Genomic DNA, 18,002 nt, shown 5'->3' with positions numbered 1-18,002 from the left:
AAAATATTCAACTGTTAAATTCAGTCATTAGCAATTATGGGTATTTACTCCAAAAAGTGTTTAGTCAAGCCAAAGATGATTGATACATTTTAATTATAACACTTTTGAGCAGCTCAATTATGGAAAAAACAAATAATGTTTATCAGTTAATTCATAATTGAGTTAAAAATATTCAAATAATGATTCAACTGCTGGCAGAAGTGTTAGTGCTGATAAGAGAGTAATAATCATAATGAACCGCAATACTTACAGAGCCTTATGATCAATATCTTATTCTAAGTTTGTCAGCATGTTAATAAGATAAGTGTACATTAATTTGTTTCACAGTGGAGAAATCAAATAAAATACAACGCTGCGCAAGAAGAGTATAACTATAAATATGGACAGAATAAACATATAGTGACTTGGCTGAATTGTACCAGCAATGATTCATATTATGTCTCTGTTTATTTGTTTATTTATTATTGGAAACCGCATTAGCTTCTACCATGGTAGTTGCCAATCTTCCTGGTGTTCTGCTTAAAGGTTTAACGTACAGATTAATACAGTGCCATCGTATACTTAATGAATAGTTCACGTTGTGGTAATTGATCACATTTTTATAAAGTGCTGTTCCACCTTCAAGGCACTCAAAGCACTTTACAACATTTATGTGGAGAGCGGGTTTTGAACCACCAACCTTCGGATCTGTGGACTCTACCAACTGAGCTAGCGTCGCCCATGGATAACACTACAGATTTTCCTATTAATAACACTGTACTTTCCGTTAAAATATCTAAAAAGTAAAAAAAATAAAAAACAGTTTAGCCTGCCTCAAATGTATGAAATATTATTGGCCTGTAGAATGTTGAGGTGTCATCTGAAACCTATCTATATATGCATAGTATGTTGTTGTCTTTCTTATTGTGTACCTTGCTATGACTGTACGGAATCGCTGTGTCTACTCACCCTTATAAAGTGCATCCAGGGGCTCGAGAATGCCCCTCCTGAACGAGGACAGAGGGTCTTGGACACAGGACCTCAGGCTAAGCACGCTCTGCAGATGGGGCTCCCTCAGTAGCGCCTCCCTATAGGCCACGAGGTGCGGAGAGCGACAGAGCAGAGCCGCAATGTTGTGGACAAATTCAGGCACCAGACAAGTGTAAGCATTATCCGCCTGGCAGTAATGGTACGCCACCACCTGGGGGAGACAGAGAGTGGGGAAAAGAGGAAACGATCAGATTAGATCAGTGTTGGTCACTTGAGAAACGTGAAGGTAAGTGATAAGATTTGAGTGGGGGGAACGTTTGTTAAGATAAGAGTACTGGGTGTTATAAAAAGCAGTGGTTCTCAAATTGTGGTTGGGATGACACTAGAGGTAGGGGGGCTTTTCAGGGGGTAACATTTTAATTAGTTCTATTAAGTAGTTACTCCTGCTGAGACCCAAGTTAGCGCTAAATTTGAGCTAGAAGATTTGGCTTAGTGAAGGTTAAATCATTAATTAGTTCTGCTCCTTGTGTAGTCCTAGAACAGTTTATGTGAGCCCCCAAACGTTGTCTCTGTTCACTCTGGTTTTAGTTATAATTTAAGTTCTTGCTTAGATTTGGATGATTGATGATTGAGCTACTGCCACTTCAAACACTTATCATCACCTGACTGGTGTAAATATATATAAAGTATAAATATATGTAAAGTATATACAGCCTTTTACTACAGTGTTGATAATAATACATTACTCTTGTGAGCTTTAATCCATGTTATAATGTTGTTACCTCCTCAAAAACATACCTGGAGTTGTTTTGTTTCATTCACACATGTTTGAATAACCCTTTATTATTAATCTCTCTATATCTTCAAAGCTCAAAATGCTCTGTTCCACCTTGTGATGTCATGAATTGGTAGTTTTCAAGTTAATAGCTACCTTTTACCTTTAACTCAGTAGAAATAGACAAAACAAAACTCCAAGTATGTTTGTGATGAGGAAACAACATTATAACATGCATCACAAAACATCGTAATATGGGTCCTTTAAACTAAAATTTTTACTCTGAGCATTAATTTAAACTATTATTAATAAAATGACAGTAATATTTATTATTTCAACACTACGTAAATTAACTTCTACACTGTCAGATGTCACCTGTGTTTCATTTTGGTAGATCGTGTTCAAATAACCTACTACTTATTCCCGTGAAAATATTCCCACACACATCTCCTCAGTGTCTAGTCTTGGTAGAAATCACCTGGGATCTCTAGTCCTCCTCATGGTGTATAATTACGTTATAGTGGGGAATAACAGTTCTTGCTCCGCTGTACGGTTTTTGCTATTAATAATTCATTCCTCGCCGTGAGTTGGAGTTCACTCATGCATGTGTGAGATGACTGTGACACGAAGGAGTGAAGTGTTAAGCTGTTAGATTTCACACCCGTGTACTTGAAACATCCAAATGAATGAGATGGGTGCAACACTGCGCTTGTCTGGACAAACTGGGGACTCTAGAAATCGAAGGGCAGATTTTGACAAGGACAAGGCGATAGAATAAGTTATGACAATATATTAGAATATTGCGAAAAAGTTAAAAAAATGTCTTGCATCTTGGTGTGCTTTGGTTATTTTTCTCCCCAGAATTTTAAAAATAAATATAAACATTTGAAATTTTTGTTGTTTTTTTTTAAATAGATTTTTTTCTTAGTGTTTTATTTAAGCAATTAGGTATTTATTTTCTATTTTCTTATATTAAACAAAATATCAACTGACTTTTATTAACTGATATAAAAATTCAAATTGTGCTCTTGTGCTCAATTGTGCCTTGTATCAATTTGGAGGGAGCGTTTTGCCTTGATTTTCCGCTCACTCTTATTGATCAGCCTTTATCATACTGTGAGTGAATGACAGGTGAAATTAACCAATCACAGTGAAGTATGATCTCTCAGAGGAGGAAGAAAGCTTTATATTGGGTAATAATGGAGAAAGTTATTAAGACCACAAGTCTTAACCCTGACTGAAAGAAATTGCCATATCTTTAGATTTTTTTGTCCTACACGTGTCATTTATCATTTGTATTTAAAGCCTTTTTCTGTTTCTGCAGTCTTTTTCATTGCATACAGTGAAATTATTCCTACATTATGAGAAAGATGGACTAGTGAGGGTCATGTTGTGTTTTAGTTTTTTCCTCAAGTAGAAAGCAGAAAAGAGGGAGCCACCATTTGTGTGAATAGTAATGTATGTCTGGGTTTTTCATGCATACTAATTGCCAATCTCTATTGAACTAAAGTAAAAGTAGCTGTTAACTTGAAAAATACCGCTTCATGACATCCCAAGGTGGAACAGAACATTTTGAGCTTTGGAGATATAGACAGACTAAAAGATTACTCAAAAACACAAGTCCAAGTATGTTTTTGAGGACGTAACAATATTGTAACATCGTTTAACATGGAGTCAATTTCGCGTAATATAGGACCTTTAAAGAGGGAAACATTAAAGAGTGAATTTTCCGAGGCACTAGCAGACACAGAGGGCATTGACAAAGACGGGATGAAAGGATAAAAAAATGAAAGTCTGATCAGAACGAAATGGTAATTTTTCAGTCACAGATGAACACAGCAGATTTAAGACAAAGGGGGGAAAACGGGAGTCGAGTTCCATTATTAATGCTCAGAGTTAACACGATCTAATAGCCTGACTGGGAAATGGCGTTCTGCAGGTTTAAATATTTCATAAGGCTCACTGGCAAAGTTGTTTTTTCTTTTTTAAACACATCTGCATAATGCATTAGACCGGGGCTGGGGATGCAGATGGCTGAGCGGCAGGGGAGGGGCATCAGGGTGTGACAAAAAACAGTTTTTTTTAAAATAAAAATCATCAACATTTCACAACTGTCGTAGGTTTAAACGTTTCAAAGTTAAAGACCAGTTAAAAATCCACGTGTATCTTGGTGTGTTTTGAAGTTTACTCCCAGTGGAGCGAGGTCTGTGGAGTGGAGTGATAACAGAGGGAGGGAGAGAACCTTGGCTTTCTGTTAAAAGGTTTACGCGTCAGAACACCTGGACTGTGAGGGGACAGTGAGGGGATTTCTAATGTTCGAAATGATAATGATGAAAGGGAGTTTAGAGATGGTCCAGAGAAACCAAACGAATAAACTTTAAATTTAAAAACGCGCTATGTAACTTTCCTAGTAGAGGGTCTGCCGCCTCTTGTCTCCATGGAGATTTGTTTGCTGTAGGATGATCAGCAGTATGGCGTTAATCTGCATGGAGACAAGCTGGTGATGCCGCAAGGCCAAGTTACAGGTCAAATCTGTGGAGAGGCGACCCCACTCACAATAAGAATGCTTGTATGCCTTGGTTAAGTTGAAGTATCGCTCAAACATATATGATCTAAAGATTAAAAGTCATGATAACGCATTTTGAAGTGTGATATATATTTTTTGTAATCTAGTTTTGCATAGCCCCAACATAACAATTGCAATATTACACATTTTCAGTTCTTTCTCCCACTTCTACTTGTCACTAATGTTTTGTTTTATAATTACGTACCGGTAATGTTTTGTTGGATTGGCACGTGCCCATTCTGGAGAGTATATGCTAAAACCGAGCGTAATTGAACTGTACCTGAGATGCCAGCCTCCTCATGGCCTCCTCCTGGCGCCTCCTCATCTCGGGGGTCCCGGGACAGCTGCCTCCCCCCAGGGTCCCGTGTGAGGGCTGGGGCTGAGTGAGCGGGAGGCCCTCTCCATCTGGAAACACACACCACATGCTACAGAGCGCTGCCAACATGTTTCACAAGACTCAAGAAAACAGTTAGTGCCAATGGGTATTTCCTCATGTTATTCGTTTTCAAGCTATTCATTTTTCTAATTATGATATTGTGAAAAGTGATGTATATTTTTATTAAAGGGCCCATATTACGGTACACTGATCTATGATATAATGTTGTTTCCTCATCACAAACAAACCTGGAGTTGGGTTTTGTTTCATTCACACATGTTTAACAAACAAACCCTAGGAGTTCTTCTCCTAAATGTGAGACACTCTACTCCACCTTGTGATGTCATGTGGTAAAACAGGAAGTGCTCCACCGTGTTTTTAAACTCCATACACCTTCACTACAATCATTTGGATAATTTCAGCCCTGGAATTGCCAGTCTCTACTGAACTAAAGATAAAAAGGAGCTGTTCACTTGAAAACTACCACTACATGACATCACAAGGTGGAACAGAGCATTTTGAGCTTTGGAGATGTAGACAGATTTATAATAAATTGTTACTCAAGCATGTGTGAATGAAACAAAACACAACTCCATTTATGTTTTTGATGAGGTAACAACATTCTAACACGGCTTACAGCTCACATAAGTCAATTCTGCATAGTATCGGACCTTTAAATACAATTATACTTAAAGGATATTATTTGGCACACACACATGTGAAAGTTTAATGAAACCCCTTTCTCGTTGGGTGATGAAAAAATTTGAACTGGTGTCAGAGTTGAAAAGTCCTAAAAATTGCATCTACAGCAGCAAAAGGTCAAGTGATATAAAAGCCATGACTTCAATCTTTAATCTCTCATTTTTAATATAAATACACACTTTTATGGTAGAATTGCTCTTTGTATCCATAGTTTCCTGCATATTGTTTTAGTTCCCATGGTTACATGCACAAGTCTCTCCATGGCCTGGCTCTGACATGTTAGTCTCATATGAACAGGCCACTTCAGTGTTCAAATTTAGGCTCAAAATGGCTCTGTTTAGCTGTGCATATGGCTGAAAGAATTTATGAACACTTACTTATTTCTTTAACAACTTATTTATTTGTGTTATAATTTTAAAGAGCTATTGTGCTTGTGTCTGCTATATAATTAATCTAGAATCTATGACATCCGTGGATCAGTATGTTAGAATTTTCATATTTTAAATCAGAATATTCAACCAAAACAACATAATAAAAGAAACAAGTTCACTGACTTCCTCATTAGAAAACTGCAGTGCCCAACAGAAGCTGACATCGCTGCACAGATCACTCCAAATACAACTTTGAGTGAGTAAATGGTGAGGGGAAACAACTATAATGTGGTTAAAAGCTCTGAAAAGTCAATTTTGCAAAATAGGTCTGCTTTAACACATCCTTCTTGTTTTCTAAAGCACTCTGAATAACTGTGTACAAACTGAGCTCTATGAATATACTTGCCCCGCCTTACATGTACTATTGTATCCATATAGACCTTGTACATTATATATATCTTTGTGCTTACGTTTGGGTGAGGCTTGGGGACTGTCCGATGCGATCTGCCTCATCCGTGTCCCGTGACAGCTCAGAGCCACCAGTCTGGACATGATGGCGGTCTTTCCGAAGCCGATGTTTCCCACGATGATGACACCGGGGTTGGATCCGCTGTTGTTATGGTTGAGGTACGCGTCTATTTCCTGGAAAAGCCACTCCCGTCCCGTGAAGACCGAGTCCATGGTGATACTGGGCACCTCGAACAGCAGGGGCTTTAGGGCGATGTCATTGGGCCGATAGGGGGCAAATCGTACTGTTGGGAAGGACAGAGAATAGAAAGTATTACCAAGCTCACTACTCCTATGTTAGCAACTACTACTACATATTGTTTTATATCTTTTTATCATTTAAAAATAACTTTATTTTAGTTTTTTTTTAAATAACAGTTTAGTTCAATAGAAGTGTTAGAAATGTTAATGATCTATATTCCTATCCACAAATTAAAACAACAAAAAGAGTACTACCATCACCACTACTACTACTACTGTTTATTTATATGCATCTTAACATAATATCTTGGACTACTACAACAATTACAATAATCACAATTAAACAGTAGGAAGACACAAAAGCACAAAAGTTTATTGGGTAAATAATAAGAGACTTGTATTTTATATCTATTTTTTCCACATTTCACTTCAATATAAGTATATAATTTATTTCATGATTTTAAAATAAATAAAACATTTGAAATAAATCTATAGTTTTAAACAATCAATGCCAATTCATATATATATATCAATCAAGAATTTAAAAAATGAGCCAGAGGTCTGCAGCATATTGAAGTACTGATATTTGTTAGTTAATGCTTTGAAATACGTGGTATAAATTGCATCTTAAATTGTGATTTTGAACAAACAAACCATCTAGACGATGATGACCTCTGTATGTGAAGAGGCTGCGTATGTCGCAACTTGAATTAAAATCGCTTTGAGCCAATTCAGCAGCAGTGTCCTCCTTCATTAACTGAGCCATGTTTATTTCAGTCACTAGAGGGAGTCGTTAATCCAAATCCTCCAGAGGTTGGGCTCCTCTCAGCCCTGGACATATGGACTATTAAAAACTAATGAGGATCAAATTAATCTAGTATTAACTTCTGAAGCGGTGTGATCGATTCTGTTTTAGGATTTAGTCAGCCGCTTTAGTTTGGTGTCTCCCAGGCTGCAATTTTAAAACTACATTTGGGATTAAGATGAAAAAATAGAAAAGCTGTTCTATGTTTGGAATTTTAGTTGGCTAAATTATGAATCAGGATTAATTGGGACTGCAAGATCTGTGTGGGTTTTCATTTTCTTGTGTTACCAGAATAGGGATATTGTTGTGCATTGTAATATGTGCTTTGTTTTAATTTTTTGGTGGAGGGTACACCACCTGCTTGTCTCCACGGAAAGGTTATTCACAGTATGGTAATATCTATTTCAATGTAGACAAGCAGGAGGGGCTAAAAGGGGATAAAAGCCTGGAAAGTGGGTAGCTTTGAGAATATAGAACACGTTTTTTCATTCTTTTTCCTTCTTAATTCACAATTGTTTTCATCTATTTCAACACCTGATAGATAGCTGAAGGTCTGATGTAAAATAATAATCATGTTTAGTGGAATTTGCGGACAATTGCACCAGCCAAAAGCAGCAGGGGGCAGCTGTGAAAAGTGAAATAAAAGAATAAAACAGTAGAACTTACGTGATTGGGATTGCCAGGCGTGGGCGTTATTAGCGGAAGCTGCGACAAAGGCAAAGCAAAGCAGAGGCACAACATCAATGGAGGAACTAGCATCAAATGTCTAACAGCCACAACAGGCAAAAAGCTGCACTATATAGCAATATTTTCTGATCTATGTTATAATGTTTTGTTTCATTCACACATGTTTAACACACAAACCCTGCATATTAAGGCTGTGTTTTTCTCTCAAACAGAAAAACAGTCAGTTCGACCTTGTAACTCAACTGGCATAACAATATCTAAACTGTAATATGGCTTTGTAATAAATTTATAATTTTATAATATAATCCTACTGCCATCAGGCCTTTCATTATAACACATTTTGAAGCACAATATATTGTTACAGAGAAATATCACGATAAACGATAATATTGAAATTACTTTACTGCCAAAAGTCTTGAAAACTCCTTTTGCCATGTTTCTGCATATGTCAAATTGAAATTGATATCATTCAGGGGTACAAAGGTGGATTAAGTAGAACAAAACCAGTTGTAAAAGTTGTAAAGGTAAACTAATAAAAAAAAATTGTAAAAAATCTGAATCTAAAAACATTTATAAGCAATAGAGTAGGTAGGTTAATAGCTGCTGAAAATACAAAACTATACAGATAAAAAGACAACAATATGTTTTAATTGTAGTAAACTGCCATAGACACAAACAGCAGCACGATGTCAAAGGTTGATCAGTATAATGTAGGAAATATAGTGTTAGGAAGTGGAGCTAGGAGCATTTCTCTAAAATGTGTGGGACACATTTTAGAGAATCTAATTGGGCCCACTGCAACGCACAAAATCAATCTATAATTCAATCAGTAATTTAATCCGGATTCGATCGCAATCTGAGTTTATGGTGACAGACACAGACGCGGGATTATTGTTGCCGCTTATGTTCATTACGGCTCGTTTATAATTCATGAGTTTGGATTGGAGTAATTCAATAATATTTAAGAGCATATTGTGTGTGCCATGAAGCAGATGTGTTAATAAAGGGTCATGCATACTTCATGAGAGTCTTATTGATGCTCAGAGATTGAACCATAGATTTTCTGTATTTCATAGCAGGAGTTTGGATCAGATGGGTTTTTATAGTTCAGAGGACCAACAGCTATATTAGCCATTTATCATAAAAAATTATAGTTATTCATTTTTTTTATACGACTGACTTGCCATGGTTTTACATCAGATGCCAAGGAGAACATAAGGGCACATAAAAAACAAATAAAACAAAACACACCAATATGCATGTTGTATCTCAATTTAAAGGTGGTCTGTGTAACTTTTCTGGAGTAAGGGTCTGCCACCTGCTCTTCTCCATGGAGACTGTAATGCTTTTGCCTGTATGTTTGACAATATGGCATTATAGCTTATCTATCTCCGTGGAGACAAACAGGTGAGTCAACAACACTATTTATTTATTGCAATAATGTAATGTAATAAAAACACAACAGATTAAGTATTCCACAGCCATACTGTGGAATACGATAACATCTCCATTGAGACAAGCAAATGCTGGAAACTCCACCAGAACAGTTATATAGTACATCTTTAAACTACAAATACTGTCAATTAGTTGCATACACATTTGACTTTCAAAGGGCCCATATTATGATGTTTTCTGATCTATGTTATAATGTTGTTTCCTCATCAAAAATATACCTGGAGTTGTGTTTTTTTCATCCACGTGTTCAACACACAAACCCTACATATTTACGGTTCGAGTTCTTCTCTCAAGCAGAAATACTCTGTTCCACCTTGTGATGTCATGTGGTAATACAGGACATGCTCCACTGTGTTTTTAAACTCCATAAACCTTCATTAGGTGTATGGAGGCTGAGGGCCACCATACACCTAACCTGTTGATGTGGCCCTTTCACAGAGGGCCACATCAACAAAATGGTTGCTCTCAAAGGGCCAGATGTAACTTTAAGACAGTATAAATGTAATTAAATGTAACCAAATGTAATGTAAAATAAATGCAACTACTTTTTATTCTTGTTAATTAACCATTTCTATATTTATTATTTATTCAAGTTACAAATATTGCATAAGGATTTGCATAGATATGATATGATGATAACTGTATCTCCCGATAAACTGATATTTTAAGACCTTTTAATTTACCTTGTCATGGGCCACATAAAACGATGTGGTGCACCACATTTTGCCCATGGGCCTTGAGTTTGACACATGTGATTTAGATTATTTCAGCCTTGGACTTGCCAATCTTTACTGAACAAAAGGTAAAAGGAGCTGATAACTTGAAAACTACCACTACATGACATCACAAGGCGGAACAGAGTATTTTGATTTATTTGGAAATGTAAACAGACTAATTATAAAGGGTTACTTATTTTGTGCTTACTGTTGTTTTATGACTGAAATCAAAACTTTAGGCATCTCTATACGGCAGTCTCTTTCCAATTAACAGTATGCTTGACTATTAGAGCAAAGCATTGTGGGTAAATGACTCCAGTGTGCTTATATAGTCCTCTGCTTTGTTATATAATGATCTGATAGGTCCTCTTAATGTATTCTAACACCACATAGCTCTCCAAAGTGCTGCTGCAAGTGTTTCAAGTCTACCAGCCAAATGAAAATCACAATGGTTATGCTGAGAATATTACACCTTATGCAATCAGACACAAACAGATAAACCAGGAAGTGGGTGAGAGGGAGAAGCACAGAGCCAGTGCTGTATTTTACTGCATCGAGCTTTGCGCCAAAACCAGCTCAATGTAATAAAGACGATCCATATTCCCAGGTCCATGGATAATGTTATGCTGATTCAGAAGAACACATCAGCAGAGAGAGAGAGTAAGAGAGTAGGGTAAAATGAGAAACAAGTAATAAGAATTGAATAGAGAGATAAAGGTTATTTAGGGGCCACTGAAGACTATGATAAATAGGTTGCAGGGACATAGTTTGCAGGGACATAGTTTGCAAAATCAACTTGTGTGAGCTTTTAGCCATGTTACAATTGTGCTCCCGCATAATTTGCTTACTCAGAGTTTTATTTAAAGGTCCTATATTACACAAACTTGACTCTTGTGAGCTTTTAGACAAATTATAATGTTGTATGTTGTATTTCCTCAAAAACATACCCAGAGTTGTGCTGTTTCATTCACACATGTTTCCTTTTGTCTTTAGTTCAGTAGAGACTGGCAATTCCAGGACTGAAAATTATCCAAATGATTGTAATGAAGGTGTATGGAGTTTAAAAACACAGTGGAGCACTTCCTGTATTACCACATGACATCACAAGGTGGAACAGAGTGTTTTCGGTTTAAAAGAAGTACTCAGCCTAATTTATGCAGGGTTTGTGTGTGAAGCAAAACACAACTCCAGGTCTGTTTGTGATGAGGAAACTTTATAACAGAGATCAGAAAACTGCGTAATATCGGCCCTTTAAAATATTTAAATTATTAGCAATCATGTATTGTTCTGCATTTGAGGCTTTAGTGCTAAGATACAATAAATAAATAAAACAAATCTGCTGCTTGCTACAGGGAAATGAAGAGGAAGGTTCTATCGGTTCTGCAGTTTTAAACAGGAAGTTGATGAAGAATGTAAATCCAAACAAGTTAAAACTTCTAAACACAATTTATTTATTCTGAATTCAAAAAGGATATTTCTTTTCTAGTACAATAACGGTTACATCGTAAATATACATACAAATATATTCTGTATTCGTATACCTTGACCCACAAAGCACAAATAACAAACATTCAGTTTCTGTTGTGCCTGTGACGTTCCCAAGACCTTAAAACCCGTTGACTCATGAGCATCTGTGATACAGGCTTTGAGTACTACAACATGAACAGAAGGCAAAACAACACAGAGCCTATTCCGTTTTAAGTGGCACTAGTCCAATTATCTGGAGGCTTCATCCATGTGGGATCACTAAACTCTGACTTGCTCTCAGTCATAATGACATAAGCTGCTAGACCAGGGGTGTCCAAACTTTTCTCATTAAGGGCCACATATAAAAATAGACAAAGCTAAGGACCGATTGAGGGCCACAGACGGTCGTGAATACAGTGAATACTTCAAATCTGCGTTATTATTACAAGTTAGACTGAACCAATAGACCTTTATTCACGCTTACATCCTCACTGGGGACAAATTAAATATTTGATATGGGCTTGTTAAAGTAGATTTTCAGAAATGTGCAGTAAAAAGTACTGTTTAAAGTAATACGGGCCAATTCACCTGGAAGCTTGAGGGCCAAGAAAAATTGGCCTGAGGGCTGCATTTGGCCCCTGGGCCACAGTTTGGGCTTGCCTGTCCTAGACGCAGATCACTGCTCTGTGGCATCAGGTAGTCCAGGAAAAGATGGCGGCCATGTTTGAACTGGGACTAGGACTAACACATGAATGCAGTGATCACCCATTACATTATAACTACTACCCATAGAAGTTTAGAAGGTCAGCTCAAGATGGCGTCGCATTGTTGCTGTGAAAATAAAGACGAATCCCTGTAAAATCCGACCTTTGTGAAAGCTGTGGACGCACTGTCAGCTGAACATGGGCAGTTTGAATTCCCAATAAATGCATTGCTCTTTCTGGGCCTCAGCTCCTGGAACCTGCGGTACCTGGAGCGACCCCTAGTCGATCTCGCCCTGGGACAGAGGGGGTCTCATGTCTTATCCAGTTCTTATTATAGATCCATGCTACTAGCGAGGCAATATCTGTTCATATTCACTTTCTTTATCAAACTGTTACCTAGCTTGATGTCACTGTACAATAATACTCATTACTCAAAAAAGTACTTAAAAATAAAATAAATACTAAATACTAAATTACGTAGTATTTTAGGAAACAATATTTTCCCACTTTAATCTGTTAGCTCCCTTTTCACTTCTAAACGGCAATTAGTTTTATGTATATATTTTGTGTAGAGGCAAGCCTGCTCATATTATAACGGCATTTTAGCAAGAAAATCACCCCGTAATTAATTAACACCTCCATGGATACAAGCAGGTGGCAGACCCCCGCCAGAAAATTGACACAGTGCAACTTTATTTCACTTTTAATTATGCCTGAGAAGTAGTTTTAACCCTCTCTCTTTCTCTTTCTCCCTTCTTCTCCTGCCTGACTCCATCCCTCTCTCTTTGCATTTCTTTCTCTCTCTTGAAGTACGGTGTCGCTTGCCCCCTCCTGGCGTTCCCATATAAGCCGCCTATAGTCCAGACGGAGGGGGACGTTTTAATTATTCACCAGGTGAGACAGATGACTCACGGCGGCTGTGGAGTCTGAGGAGAGAGGGGCGGAGACTATGGGACCGATAGGAGTAAACGGGGCGGGTCAGAGGGGCTGCTGGCAGAGGGAGGAAGAGAGGTTCAGGGAATGGTGCTTTGGGTTATTCAAGGTCCCTCAACCCAGACAGACATAAGACGGATTAAAATTCAAACAGTTTCTTCAATAATAGATGTGAAGTTATGGCTGGCATACAAAATATATAGCGAGGCTTGCGTAATTGGAGATGCTCTCAAGACCTAAGTGTTAATTTTGAATAAAAACATAATAACATGCAATTATCTAACTATAGACGGAATTTATCAAGAACCCAGATGGCATTTTTTATTTATTATGAAAATGCATCAGGAAGGTCTGTGTAGAAGCAGCAGATTGGAGGCTGTATACAAAAGGACAGGTCTGATAATGTTTATGTTTTTCTTTTAAAGGTCTTATATTACGCAAAACTAACTCTTGTGAGCTTTAAGTCGTGTTAGAATGTTGTTAATTTCTCAAAAACATACCTGGAGTTGTGTTTTGTTTCATTCACACATGTTTGAGTAACGCTTTATTATTAGTCTGTCTACATCTCCAAAGCTCAAAATGCTCCGTTCCACTTTGTGATGTCATGAAGAAGCCACTTGGATGAGCAGATGGATCATTAAAGGACGACTGAGGGATTACACAGACTTCAGCAGTGTTGAATGTGTCTGATTTATGTATGCTTTGCAATAGAATTCAAATTTAATTCATTTTTATATTTGTTTTCCGTATAAATTTACTACAAATACCCTTACCAAAATGTGGCCCTTAGTAGTGTAAAAATGGGTGAGGTACAAACTCAAAACACAGCATCACCACACCATATTACATTATTTTCTGAAGTTATGATGTTGTTTCCTCATCACAAACAGACCTGGAGTTGTGTTTTGTTTCATTCACACATGTCTAACACACAAACTCTGCATATTTACGCTTTTCTTCTCTCAAATGGAAAACACTTGGTTCCACCCTGTGATGTCATGTGGTGATACAGTTTTGTTGTAAAACTTTTTAACATTTCAACAAATTCAGCCCTGAAATTGCTAATCTCTTCTGAACAAAAGGTAAAAGGTAGCTGTTAACTTGAAAATGACAGCATGGAACAGAGTATTTTGAGCTTTGGCGATGTGACAGACTAACAAAAAGGGATTATTCAAACATGTGTGAATGAAACAAAACACAACTCCAGGCATGTTTTTGATGACGTTAACAACATTCTAACATGGTTTAAAGCTCACAAGAGTCCATTTTGCGTAATATGGGACCTTTAAAAGTCCTTTATTACACATATATTGAACTGGCGAAGCGCTCTGACTCTCTCTCATAATCTCCCTTAATCTAAAATATACTTCCTTATTTGTGTTCAATGTCCATAACTTACAAAGATCTAAAAACGCTGTGAAATATAAGTGGACAAAGCCTTCATACCAAAAGCAGGAGCAGCCATTGTTCTTACCGGTTTGGTCAGATGCTGATAAACTAATTTAACGCACCGTCATCAAATCCAGTGTTGTTGAAATAGAAGAACTGTTTGCTGTAAATACAACTTCAGCCCCGGCTTTAAAAAGTCACTCAAGCAGCAAACACCACTTTAAATGTTGAACGACATAATGTTATATTGTTACGTCTGTTGGGAGTGTTTTGAGCGGCTTTGGGGAGAGAGATGGGGCCAGAGACGGGCCAAAGCAAAATGGTTGTGTTGAGATAAATGATGTGTTTAAGTGTGTACAGTTATGTGAGAGTTTGCAGTGGATAGAGAGATATATTGTGGGTGGTAAATCTCGGAGGTAGGCAGGCAGGAGCACAAGAAGGCCCATTACTGTCTGACTCACTCGCCTTAAAACAGCAGCAGCAGCCTGAAATCTACCATCAAGAACAGAGGGAGAAAGAGAGAGGGATGGATGGATGGAGAGAGAGAGAGGGAGAGGGAGGGGGGAGGAGGGAGAGAAGAGAGAGAGATATGGATGGGTAGACAGAATAGAGCGAGGTAGAGAAAATGTGTTGAGAGTGAGAGAGGGAGAGATATAGGGATTTAGAGAAAGGGGGGTGAAAGGAGGGGGAGAGAAAGACGGGAGGGAGGGAAAGAGAGACGGGGAAGGAAGGAGGAGATGGAAGGAGAGAAGGAGATGGATAGAGAAAGAGATGGAGGGATGGAGAGAGGAGTAGGAGAGAGGAAGAGAGAGAGATATGGATGGGTAGACAAAGAAGAGAGTTAGAGAAAATGTGTGAGTGAGGCAGAGAGATGGAGGGATTTGGAGAAAGAGGGGGGAAAGGAAGGGGGAGAAAGACAAGAGGGAAAGTGAGTGAGAGAGAGAGATGGGGAAGGAGGGATGGTAGGAGAAAAGGAGATGGATAGAGAGAGAAAGAGATGGAGGGATGGAGACAAGGGGAGAAGGAAAGGGGAAGAGAGAGATATGGATGGGTAGGCAAAATAGAGAGAGGTAGAGAAAATGTGTGAGAGTGAGGGAGAGAAGGATTTAGAGAAAGAGGGGGGAAAGGAGGGGGAGAGAAAGATGGGAGGGAAAGTGAGAGAGAGATGGATAGGTGGATAGAGGGGAGAGAGCGAGTGAGAGGGAGGGAGAGAGAGAGACATAGGGAAGGAGGGATGGAAGGAGCAGAGGAGATGGATAGAGAGAGAAAGAGATGGAGGGATGAGAGAGAGGGAGAAGGAGAGAGGGAGGGAGAGATATGGATGGGTAGACAGAATAGAGAGTGGTAGAGAAAATGTTTTTACAAAAAGACGGAGGGAAAGGATGAGAGAGAGGGAGGGAGAGAAACAGGAGAGGAAAGTGAAAGGGAGAAAGATGGATAGATAGAGAGGTGAGAGCGAGAGACAGATGGGGAAGGAGGGATAGAAAAGAGAGATGGATTGGCAGACAGAATAGAGAGATGGAGAGAGAGAGAGAGAGAGATGTGTATAAAGGGGAAAAGATGGGGGAAGGACGGGGAGAGAGAGGGAAAGAAAAAGGCAAGAAAAGTAAGAGCTAGAGAGAAATGGATGGATAGAGAGAGAGGTGGAGCGAGAGAGGGAAAGAGAAGGGGGAGGGGGGATGGGGGAGAGAAGCAGATGGATAGAGAGAACGAAATGGAGGGATGAGAGAGAGAAGGAGGGAGAGAAGAAAGAGATGGGTGGGTGGACAGAATAGAGAAAGGGAGGGAGAGAGAGAGAGAGGAGAGAGATATGTATATGTGTGTAGAATTTACAGAAAGACGGGGCAAGGAGGGGAAGAGAGAAAGGGAGAGAAAGAGGGAAGGAAAGTGAGAGAAAGAGATGGATGATAGAGTGAAGAAAGGTAGAAATAGAGACCAAGAGAGAGAGGGAGAGAAAAAGAGATAAATGTACACAGAGGGATTGACAGAGACAGGGAAAAGAGGGGGAAAGTGAGAAGGAGAGAAAGAGGGAGGGAAAGTGAGAGAGATAGAGAAAGATGGATGAATAGAGGAAAGTGGGAGGAAGAGACAGATGGGGAAGGAGGGATGGAAGGAAAAAAGGAATGGATAGATAGAGAAAAAGAGATGATGGATGGAGATAGAGCGAGGGAGGAAGAGGAAAGAAGAGAAAGAGATGGATGGGCACACAGAACAGAGAGGTAGAAACAGAGATCAATAGAGATAGATGTATGCAGAGGGCTTGACAGAAAAACGGGGCAAGAAGGGGGAAAGACAGGGAGGGAAGGTGTGAAAGAGAGAGAGAGAGATGGATGGATAGAGAGGAGAGAGATAGACTGATAAAAAGAGAGAACTGCATCTATCAACGGGCTCACACCTGACTCACACATAGACAGTCCACACTTGAGCTTGTCCAAGATCTAGATCACAAAGCCAATATGGAAAAGAACAAGAGCAACATGATGAAGATGTGGTTTGCTTCATCACATAACGAGGAGTGGGCTATATACAGAAAGACTCAATGCTAGTTACAGGTGTGTCAAACAGGTGTGAGAGAAAGGTGTGGCTCGTATTTAGAGGTATAAAGAGATTTTCAAGTTGCAATAGCTAACTCGATAAAAGCAAGAGAGTGGGTCAGTCTACTTCTTTAAACAGCACTATGGTACAATAGAGTTAGATGTCTGGCTCACATGACTCTATATAAGGAAAACACAATCAGATTTTAAATACCTTACCCGATTTTGTATTTAAACCTGCATAGGGTTTGCACGGGGTACCAAGTAGAATTACTGGCACCTCATTTGGGATCATATTGTCAATTAGTCACTGATAATTTCTTATACTATGCAGTATATTAGATTGCATAGGTTTTATGTCAGATGCCCTTTCTACTTTATTTGCAGGCCATGCACCAAGGTTACATTGGTTCGTGAATCCATTTGGCTGCATAAAACAATTTCTGCAAGATATTTCCCAGAGTTTTAGATTTAGATTTGGATGATTTCAACTCTGGAATTGCCAATCTATTGAACTAAAGGTAAAAGGAGCTGTTAACTTGAAGACTACCACTACATGACATCACAAGGTGGAACAGAGCATTTTGAGCTTTGGAGATGTGACAGGCAAATAATAAAGAGTTACTCAAACATGCGTGAATGAAAGAAAACACAACTCCAGGTATGTTTATGAGGAGGTAACAACTTTATAACATGGCTTAAAGCTCCCAAGAGTCAATTTTGTGTATTATAGGAGGTTTAAAATCTAGTTGCAGTGACATAATCCTGTTACTGTAGTTACTAAACACCTCTTCTCTTATGCAATGGCTGTAGTGATCTTGAGGGATAACCCACTTGGTCGGGAG

The 18,002-nt window shown here is 38.6% G+C and overlaps 1 protein-coding gene across 4 annotated transcripts in view; it reads right to left on the bottom strand.

Annotated features, from left to right (window-relative positions):
- The window catches only part of tanc2b (tetratricopeptide repeat, ankyrin repeat and coiled-coil containing 2b), a 221,175-nt gene that overhangs the window by 27,435 nt on the left and 175,738 nt on the right, over nucleotides 1–18,002 (bottom strand). For 2 of the 4 annotated variants that reach the window (XM_033984199.2, XM_055229422.1), the window contains 4 exons: nucleotides 7,939–7,977; nucleotides 6,230–6,511; nucleotides 4,591–4,715; nucleotides 949–1,180 (listed from right to left, as the gene is read on the bottom strand). In XM_033984199.2, coding sequence (XP_033840090.1) covers nucleotides 949–1,180; nucleotides 4,591–4,715; nucleotides 6,230–6,511; nucleotides 7,939–7,977 — 678 coding nt within the window. The remainder of the gene's footprint in view (nucleotides 1–948; nucleotides 1,181–4,590; nucleotides 4,716–6,229; nucleotides 6,512–7,938; nucleotides 7,978–18,002) is intronic. The other 2 variants (XM_033984198.2, XM_055229420.1) reach the window with 1 other exon arrangement.

This window comes from Periophthalmus magnuspinnatus, chromosome 19 (genome assembly GCF_009829125.3).
Source record: "Periophthalmus magnuspinnatus isolate fPerMag1 chromosome 19, fPerMag1.2.pri, whole genome shotgun sequence".
NCBI lineage: Eukaryota > Metazoa > Chordata > Actinopteri > Gobiiformes > Gobiidae > Periophthalmus > Periophthalmus magnuspinnatus.
The sequence above is the reverse complement of the archived record's forward strand: the minus strand, read 5'-3'. Positions and strand labels throughout refer to the sequence as shown.